The following is an 11006-nucleotide window of genomic DNA, read 5'->3' on the forward strand; positions in this document are numbered from 1 at the left end:
TAATAGGCGAATATTTGCAATTACAATATTTTTTATATGATAGTTTTTTGTTTAAACTTTAGTTTGCATACAAAATGAAAAGTTACATTATTATAATGAATTTAGAAAAGATTTAACTGCTTTATTTTATATTAAAGTATTCTTAGCGCTGTCGAAGTTGAATGAAAAACGGTCGAAATTAAATGCAACGGTGTTAATATTGAATGCAAAATTGTTGAAATATACAGATATAATGTCGAAATTGAATGATACAAAATCGAAATGAGGTGGTAAACTCTGTATGCTGATACTTTATAAACCAACGTCCTAACGTCTAAATAAAAAGAATAGTTTATATAGTTACGTTGGGGAGGAGAGATTTTCGGCGCTGAATAGTCGAGTAAATTTTTGAAAGCCACGTATGTCTCAGTTTCGTAATTACATTCTAACAATCGCTTCTCTAAGCTTTTGTTAAAAGAAACATTAAAAGGTGACTTTGATTCGTAAAGGATAATTTTTCTGGTGATTTTAAAATTTACTTACATTTTTTAGTGTAGCGTTTTTATATTTAGATGATAGTTTTATTTGTATCACTTTATTTGGCTTTTGCCTATGCTGATGTCGATTCACAAGCAAGATTACTGGCATCAAAAAATGTAGAAAATAAATTTATTGTAGAAAATAAAGATTTAGTTATTAAATATAGCATATTTAACATTGGATCTAGGTATTTTATTACTTGTTCTTTTAATTTTATCTTCTTGTTGTTATAAAATAATGAAGTTTTGTACATTATAATTACTGGAATAAATTAACTTAAAATAAGATAATAAATAATAATAAATAATTTAAGTTTATTAATTTAAGTTTAAATTTTTTTTAGCTGTTTTCCTTTTGTGCAATGGATCACAAAAAGCTTTTCGCCATATTTGATACTTTTTCAAATGTTTTGTAGAAATTCTTTTGCAAACTTGTTAGCTTTGATAATTCAATGTTACTGTGCAAGGGTTTATTTATTTTCTATAATATCTTCTTGATCTCTGCATGCCTCTGATATCATTAGGCCTATAGATGGGCATCTAAATAAGTAAATTACTTGTTATGACCAGTAAGAAGTATACATTTCTTCAAACAAATAATAATAATAATTCTTTTTTACTTGATTATCAGTAGAAAAACATTTTTTTTAACTTAAAATTAATTCTTACATTAAATTCCTTCTTTAGTAAAATTTCTGTTTGTACTAGTAGCTATTTTCAATTTTGTTCAAATGAATATATGTTGACTGAACTATGGAAGTGTTAAAACATAAAAAAACTTTGTTACATTAAAAAAAAACAGGATTTCCTTTTTAGTTTTTGTGTTTATTATTTTCGTAACTAATTGTGTCCTTAAATATAGCATAGTTATAATTTTTTTTGTAATTTCTTATAAAATAAAGGTATATCTTTGAAATTAGTTCTTTATTGTTTTTTCTAGCTAAATTTTTATCAAGTAAGATTATAAGTAACAAAATATATTATAAAGAAAATAAAAAATTTTATGTAAGAGTACTTTGAAATTTTGGATGTTGAAGATGATTTATATAAACTACTTGTTTTTCTAACTTTTAAACATGTTTTCCTCATATTTTAGTATTGTAGCATGTTTTCCTCATATTTTTTTAATTTTTACTCCGATCATTTTTGAAAGCTGGGTTGATACTAAAATACTCACGAACTGTTTAAAATTTTGGCCTATTTTTCTTTTGTAAAATGCAGTAACCCAAGTGTAAATAAAACATGTGAACTTAAAGATTTCCTATAGCCTAATTTTTTGCTTCCTTTAACTAGTCAAAACAATGATAGAAGAATCAGTAGTCCTATTTTTTAAGTTACAGTTTTTTGAAATTACTAAAAAATTTTATTAGGTTTTTATTAGCAACATTGGGTAACATTTTCTTATAGAGTCTAATATATTATAATTAAAAAAAGTTTAAATGAGGATTATGTAAAACTATTAAATCATCCGTAGATATCTTTATTTTCTCTAGAAAAATATTTGAAAAGTGCTTAAATTGTGTTTTAATTTATAAGCATAGAGCTTTGAATTTACAGTTGTTTAAAAAAAACTAGTACAAGTCATAGGTATGTTTGAAATCAAAGTCATGTCTGTGGCCAAATGTCCGAAGTTAAAAATCTTTATAATTGTTTGTGTTAACATTTAAATGGTATATATAAGCTATTATCAATGCTAACTATTTTTTTTATTGAAGTCTTTAAATATTTTGTAAACACTAAATCCACTGTTTTTTATAATTTAAATGTTTTAATTGAGATATGGATTTATTACTTGTTTTTTTCAGCCCTGCAAACCAGGTTGTTTTAAATGACAAATCATTTTCAATATCAGACTTCGAGTTTGTTCGAGGCCATTTACCTGTTGAGTGGAAAAGTATTGCACCAGGTTCAAATGTTACCCATATTGTTGTACTAAAGCCATTAAAAATTGGGTTTTTCAACTTTACAGCTGGTCAACTGAAATATCAACCTGGTGAAGGAGATGATATACAAGTAAAATCTTTCAAATTTCAAGTTTCGGTTTTTTAAATAGTTTAAGTATTTTTTTCTGACTTAATTACTTTTTAGGATGCATTTACTTCATTTCCTGGAGAAGGTTTCATAATGTCTGAAATTGATTTTTCTAGAAAACATTCTCCACACTTGGTATGTATTTTAATTTTAATTTTTAGATTTTCTTTGAAAAATAAATCATTTAATCTTACTTAATTTGCTTTTTTTTTAAAGCTTGAATGGTCAATTTTTGCATTAATGTGTATGCCATCTTTACTTATACCATTTATGTTGTGGTACAGAAGTCACTCAAAATATACGCAAGAGAAAAGCAAAAAACATTAAATTTGTTATATTTTGTATTATGTTGTTTTTCTATAATAATAATAATAAAAGATGCATTTATTGATTAAAGGTCTTAATACGATCATAGTATGAATTAAATAAAGATAGGAGGTTTAAGGTGGTATATTCAGGGATTATTTTTTCCCGGATATATCCGGAAATCCGGATATTTCTTTTAACTTTTAGTTTTTCCGGACTTCCAAACAGTTTTCCGTAATTACAAATTTGAATATATTGTGCCCCTTATCTCATATACGCCATTTGCTGATCCCCTCCCTCCGAGTATACGCACTTTATGGATGATCCCTAAGTTTTTCGGTTAATAAATAATTTTTTTACCGGTTAACAGATAAATTCTATTCCGGTAAAAAGATTTATTTTTAAATTAAAGACTTATTTTAAGTTAAATTATTGAAAATTTTAATGCCTAAAATGTTAAGCGAATATAAATAAGGTGGAAGCAAGGGGTAACTACATTTTTTGAAAAGATAAAATTATTTATTATAGTTGCTTATGTATTGATATATACTATTAAAAAAAACCAATTATCACCGTTTGCATTAAAACTAGTGATAACGTTATAAAATTTCATGACAAATAGATTTTGCCCTAATTTTTTATACTTGTTCCGACGGATAACTTAATGAAAAATGATCAGAATCTCTTTAAAGAGTGAAATGTAATTTTTAAACGTCCCGATTTGTCTCTAAAACTTTAAATTTCTAAGAAAAGGTATTTGCATGTAAAAATAGCACTGCCGGCCTTGTTTTTGTTAAATCTCGGAAAGTATTCACTCAAAACGCTAATAAGACAGTAACACCATAAAAAATTCCAATTCTTAAACACTATTATTATATGCAACAACTTCAGTTTTAAAAGCATTATTTCCAATGTATGAGCAACCGTGGTGCAGTGGTAGCGCACTCGCTTCAGAAACAAATGATCTCTGGTTCAACCCCACCTCTTGGCAAATTTTGCGACATCGGTTAAGAAGTAGGCGTGAACTTCCTAATAAATGCTCGTCCGCGGTGCTCCGTGATAAGTCCGCGTAAGGACTTCTTGGGGCACCTAAATAAAAATTAAAAAAAAAAAAAATGTACACCTTTTTTCGTGCACCATGTCCGTACGAAATTGTTCAAGGACTCACTAACATTCTGTGTCTCACTGTCTAAATGTTTCGTCAAAAGTGCATCTCTATCAAGATCTTTGTAAAAATATATTTGAGCAATAACATCAGGGACAACTTTGCTCCCGTAATTTTATCACTTAAAGATTTTCATCAAATGTCTGAGTTACATGGACAGAATCGATGTCGGTTTTCTAAATTTAGCTCATCTGTTGCATGATATAAAATCGCAACAGCAGCTTTTTACATCCCATATAGGTTTCGAATAGTTTCTTTTAATGGTAGTTTTAAACATAGTTTTGAAGAGTGTTTACCACTTTATCAGTTAGCCAACCTTTCCCTCTCCTAATGCTTTATCATCGGTCGACTTTTTACCCTTTTGATCAACTTTGAGTTTACGACAACGTGTTCCAACACGCTTTTGGACATGTCCTATACATTCTCCTTTGGTGTTAGTTTGACCTGGATATGGATCTGATTTGCAAATTTCATCAAAGAATTTGTATTACCATCCCCAATAAAGAATGTGTACCTTAGGTAATGAAGGCATACAGATCGAGCAATCATTCTTTTCATTTCAACAACATCCTTATCTCTGGCACTAGCACCGTGATTTATTGAATAAACATCAGTATTTTTCTAGTGGTTGTATAAATCTAAACTAACTTTTTTTAGTTCCATTATTTAACAGTGTTTATATATTTTTGCAAGCTACTTTCTTTGACTCGTGCTTTTTGCACATAGACATTTTGTAACTCAAAATTAGTTTTGTAATGTTGTATCCGTCATTTGTGTTGGAATATTCATGCAAGAACAAAAAAAATTATTGCACTAAAACTATGATAAATTCCTCTAAATGTAGCAATTGTTCGCATATTTATTTCAAAAATATGCGAAAAAGCAGTGATCTATTGCATTCTTTTGAAGAGCAAGTTGTTATTTTTCAATGACGTACAGTGCAAGAATTATTGAATAACAGGACTAAGACAATTTTCTTGGATAAAATGTCGTGGGTATACTGGCAAAAGACGTTAAGTCGAAAATTGGCAGTTTTAACTTAATGGTACAGTATTGTAAAGTTTACAACGTTCTACAAACTGGCAAAATACAAGTCGAATTAAACATTATCTTTTCTCTGATTTTAAAAATACATTTAACGTTAAGTCATAAAACGGGTTTTATTTTATTCAGGCTAAATTAAAAAATTACTTTTTTTTTTATTTTTCAAAGAGTCGTGATGAATATTTTTGTACTGGAAAAAAAACGTGAAATCGATTTAGCGATTAATGCAATTTCATTACATTATAAAAGTTTCAAATTGGAAGAAAACTTAAATGATTGATTTCTCTAAATAGGGATTTTTGAGTTAACGTTTTTTGCCAGTATACACACGATATGCTTAATTTATATAGCTGCAACACAAATGGACACCGTCCACCCATAATTTTTTTTTTTTTTTCGTAAGTTTTTGTTTACATTTGACGTAATATATATAAATTACATATTTTTTTCAAATACAAACAAGGCTTCTAAAAGAAGATCAAATGATCTTATCGTCAGAAGCCTTTTACAAAACAGAGTACGTAAAGTATTATAAAAACGCCTTTTTACAATAAGAGAACGTAAAAAATTAACATAAAAATATTAAAATAGCACTTACAGTATCGGACAAAACATGGTGGACAAACTCAAATTTAGAACAAAAGTTGATCAAAAACTTAAAAAAACTAGTAAAACAATTGAACATATTATTTTTTATGTAGTTTATTATGTTGTTAACAAAACTTAAAACTTTTGAATCATACTAAAAATCACTAAAAAAGTTTTAAAACACATTTTCCCTAACAAACTACATTTTTCTTTTGACAAAACAAGATGGACATTCAAAAAATCGACTGAAAATTCAAAAAAATTCAAAAATTAACATATTATTTTTCAAAAAACTTCAAAAATTAACTTAATATTCGGTAGGACCTCCTTTACTTTTAATTACTGCTTTCATTCTTCTAGGCATAGACTCAATTAATGAGTCAACAATTCTCATATCAATCTCTCGCAAGGCCTTCTCGATTTGTTCAAATAATTCCTCACTGGTCTTCAGATTTGCACGCTCAATCTTATTGTCAATTATTTCCCACAAATTTTCTGTGGGATTCAAGTCAGGGCTTTGTGCAGGCCACTCCATTATGTGATATTCTTGTCCTTGAACCATTGTTTTACAATTTTTGACATATGTTTGGGATCATTGTCCTGTTGAAAAATCCATTTTAAGGGCATCTCCCATTCAGCATGTGGTAACATAACATCTTCCATTATATCTTTGTAAACAAAGCGGTCCATAATTCCATTAATTTTGTGAATAGGACCAGTTCCTAGTGCTGAGAAACATCCCCAAACCATAGCAGACGTTCCATGCTTAACACTCTTCTTGGTATATTTAGTATTGAATCTGGTGTTCTTTGGTCTCCAGACTCGCTTCTTGCCGTCGCTTCCAAAAAGGTTATATTTTGATTCATCACTAAAAAGTATGTTTTTTCACTGGTCTACAGTCCAATTTTGGTGTGCTTTGGCAAACGCAAGTCTTAGCTTTCTATTTTTAAAAGAAGTTAGTGGTTTCTTGGCAGGCATTTGAGAAAACAATTTTGCTTCGTTAGCTCTTTGTCGCACAGAGCGATTAGAGATAGTACAAGTTTTAGTACTAGTAGTAGTTCTAGTAGTACAAGTTTTTCGGTAAATTTTGTGGATGACAAAAATGGATCTTTTTTAAGCTTTTTACAATTATTCGATCTAGTCTTTGTGATGTTTTCATTGGATGTCTGCCCCAATGGTTTGTTTTATAGCAGTCACGAGATCCAAATGATTTGACAGTTTTGCTTACAGTTGATTTAGCTATATTGTATTTTCTACAAATTTCAGCTTGACGTTTTCCACTTTTAAAATCTTTAATAATATTTTCACGTAAAACACTTCCTAATTTGTCGTAAGCCATTATAAGTTGCAATTTACGCCATATATTACAAGTTAAATCTATTTTTAGTTTAATTAAAAAATAATTGGCCAGACGTTCCAAAATCTATTTTATTATTTTAGAGTAATGTTATGATAAAAGTGAAAACAAAAGAATACGGTAAATTGAATAAAGACAATGAAATCTTATAAAAAAGCTTCGTTTTGATTTGTCCACCTTGTTTTGTCCAAGGAAAAATGTAGTTTGTTGAGAAAAATGTGTTATAAATTTTTTTTGTAATTCTTAGTATGATTTAAACGTTTTAAATTTTGTTAAGAACATAATAAACTATTTAAAAATTAATATGTACAATTGTTTTACTAGTTCTTTTTAGTTTTTGATCAACTTTTGTTCTAAACTTGAGTTTGTCCACCATGTTTTGTCCGATACTGTAGATAAATAGAAACAAATTGTCAACAAGTATAAATTAAAGATTGAACATACATTTCAAAATTATTATATATCATAAGTCAAATTTAAAATATTCTAAGATATTTTTAATAGAGAGATTGAGATCTTTTAATTTGATTTTAAAAACAGAATAAGTTAGGGGTAAGCCGAAGTTAGGCAAAATAATTTTGTTCCAGAGATGAGCTGCGCGATAAGTGATACAGAATTGATTGAATTTTGTTCGACAGAGTGGTTCATTAAAATAGTTATTATTCCTCACGTTAAACTTGCCTAAAGGTTTCAAAATAAAAAGGTCTTTAAAAATTAAAGGAGATAAATCATACTTCCACATATAAACAAAAGATAAATTTTAATATACCTTTAGTTTATAAATATCGAGGGTTTTCATTTGGTTGAAAAATATTGAGGAATTTGAGAACCGATCCGCAAAATTAATTACATCGCATGTTTCTGACGGCGATGGAGACATTGTAACTTGCTTTGATCAGTACTACCCCAGGCAATAATTCCATAACTTATATAACTGTGAATAAAAGAATAATAAAGTTTAGTTAAATTATTTTTATCTAAATGAGTACGCGCCTTATATAGAATTCCAATACTTTTTGAAACTTTCGAGCAGACATAGTTAATAAGATGTTTCCATGTGATGTTCTCGTCAATGAAAACCCCAAGGTATTTAGTTAGAGAATCTCTTTTTATTTCATTATGGTCAATAAAAATTTTTGGTAAATTTTGGAGTAGAGAACGTTTTTTGGAAAGCGGGTGGAAAAAAATCCATTTTGTTTTGTTTACATTTAATGTTAATTTGTTACTTTTAAACCATTTAGATATGTTTTGAAGTTCTTTGTTCATAACGGAGAATAGTAGGTAGATGTCACTGTTAGAGAGAAATAAGTTTGTGTCATCAGCAAACATAATACTTAGAAGATTTTATGCTTTATGCAAGTTGTTGATATATACTAAGAACAAAAGAGGGCCTACGATGGAATCTTGCAGAACACCACAGGAAACATTTAAAAACTGTGTATGATTAAGTTCATTACAAGAAATAAATTGTTTTCTGTTGGATAAATAACTTTGAAACCATTTACTAACCCTTTCATTTATTCCGTAATAATTAAGTTTATAAAGCAAAATATCATGATCCACAGTATCAAATGCTTTTGAAAGATCGATAAAAATTCCTAATGTAAATTGAGATTTTTCAAAAGAATTGGAAATCTCACGTACCAACTGAATAATTGCATGCTCGGTTGAGTTATTCTTCTTAAAGCCAAACTGATTGTTGTATAATAAATTATTTAAACTAAAATAATTAAATACTCTATTGGACATGATTCTTTCTAGTATTTTTGAAAATATAGATAAGGTAGAGATTGGCCGGTAATTACTAATGTCAGATTTGTCACCACCTTTAAATAGTGGAATAACTTTAGCAATTTTCAATTGATCAGGAAAGACTCCTTGTTCGATTGATGATTTAAAGACTTTAAAAAGAATATATTTTAATTGTTCAAAGCAATCTAAAATTATGTTACCATTGATTTCGTCCGGTCCAACTGCTTTATTTTTTTTTAGTGTTTTAAAGGCTTTTTCGAACTCATCAAATAGTAACTCTTTAGATAACTCATCCGAGTGAATGCAATTATCCATCGTACTAGAAAATTTTTAAATGATGCTTCAGTGTTAGGAATTAATTATAAAAGAAAAGAAAAAATCACCGTCATAAAAAAAATTGCATCAAGAGATGACAGTTGAAGAGTCACTTTTAGAAAATGAAACATTTGATTATTTTCCAGACACTGATGCATTTGTACTCAATTACTGTTTACTATTGTTGATGCGTTGTTGGTATTTAAGGACTTAGTAGCAAATCCTTTCCTTATTCTTGATTGTTATTTATTATATCTTTATTCATAGTTGTTATAAATTCCTTATTTAAGTATATTTTGTTTTAATATTCGGCTGTTTCATCTTCGGGTTTTAGAGTTAATCTTAATCACTGTCTATTTTAAACTTCATCATTTTCCTTAATTACAAGACTGAAATTCTTCAAATTTCCTTAATCACAAGAATGAATTCTTACCAATGTTATTTCTGAACAAATTGCCCATTCTCAGTATCCCTTACCCAAAAGTGTGGTTATCGGTGACTTGAATGCTCATCACCTTAATGGAAAAGCTAAAACACAAGTTTTACTCGGCTGATTGTCAGTCACACCCTTTTATTATAATTGCTCCTTTATGCTCAAAAATGTTTAACTCATCTAGTCTTTTTCTTTGCATACCAATTCTTTGTGATTCTCTCCTCTCTTTTACACTATTTTTTATAATTTACAGTTTACACTATTTAATTTTTTAGGTCAATCACTTTCTTACTACTTTATTGTTTCCTTTTTTTTGGTTAACTCTGAATTTAATTAGTGGTTGCTTGCAGCTTTATTGGAAGTAAACTTATTTAAGCAATAAAAAAACTACCTAAGTATAGCCATATGTTTCCCTAAATCAATTTTTGTGTGCGCTAGTTTCTAGTTCTTTTCAGTTTGTTATATAAAAACTGTGATTACGTAAGTTATTATACTAAAAAAGTTGCAAAGGAAGCAGAGATCTTTCCATATTAAAGTAAATACTGATAAATGGTTTACGAAATAAGTTCAGAATGAAAAACGAAGATTTCGCTAAGATGAGCAAACCACATGCTTAAACATTTATAAGTAACATATCGAGCAACAAAGTTTTTGGTTGTATCAAATATTCCTGTTTTGTGTAATTTTTATAAGTACTTTTTTTGATTTAACTTGACCTTTCTGAATTCTGAATTCCCGTCATTGTTCTGGCACATGGATGAGCCATTAGATATCCGAAATGCTTGAGCTTCTTGGAATAACTTCAACCACAATGCTGAATCAGTTTCTTGATGTACCTTTGTTTTTGTGGTATTGTTGGGACACTCTTGTTCTGGTTCCTGTTCTTTCTCCTGTTCTGGTTCTGGCTTATGTCCTGCCTCTTGTTCTAGTTCTGGGTCTGAGTCTAATTCGAATTGAATTACTGGGATTTCATTTGGCAATGAGGCACTTTCGTTATTTTTATCCAAGCTGATGAAACTTGTAGATTGACAAAGAAAAACGTGTCCGAAATTACAGGCTTAAATTTAGTACCAAAAGACAAGTCATCTTTTGCTTTAGAGGCTTTTTTCTCTTCGCAGCACCACTTTGATAAGTTCGGTTAGACATTTTACGGCTTTCCTTTTAGATATATTACTATAAACAAATTCAATATGATGATAATAATTTAGTGCATACTTACGATGCGTTTACGGATTGGTTATATAACTATTTGAGCAAATTAGATGGGTTTTTTTTTTTTTAATATTTATGACTAAAATTCAAGTAAAATTGAAGTTCTGCACTTGAAGCCTTAATAACAATTTTAATAAATTTCTTAACTTGTTAGACAAAACAAAAAATCGTTTTGATATAGTTTGTTTAACTGAAATGTGGATTTCGAGTGATTTAAATATTACTTCGACCTTTTTTATTCCTCATTGTAAATTAAATTCGCTTAAAAGACAAGTAAATAAGGGC

General features: G+C 28.7%; 1 protein-coding gene across 1 annotated transcript; it reads left to right on the forward strand.

The window, feature by feature from the left end:
* The first annotated feature begins 250 nt into the window (after positions 1 to 250).
* LOC100206362 (translocon-associated protein subunit beta) lies at positions 251 to 2924 on the forward strand. Its single transcript, XM_065816829.1, has 5 exons — positions 251 to 469; positions 552 to 706; positions 2324 to 2531; positions 2607 to 2684; positions 2766 to 2924. Exons 2-5 carry the CDS (start codon positions 552 to 554, stop codon positions 2874 to 2876), a joined length of 552 nt encoding a protein of 183 aa, XP_065672901.1. The 5' UTR covers positions 251 to 469; the 3' UTR covers positions 2877 to 2924.
* Positions 2925 to 11006: the final 8082 nt, after the last annotated feature.

The sequence above is a fragment of the Hydra vulgaris genome, chromosome 13 (assembly GCF_038396675.1).
Source record: "Hydra vulgaris chromosome 13, alternate assembly HydraT2T_AEP".
NCBI lineage: Eukaryota > Metazoa > Cnidaria > Hydrozoa > Anthoathecata > Hydridae > Hydra > Hydra vulgaris.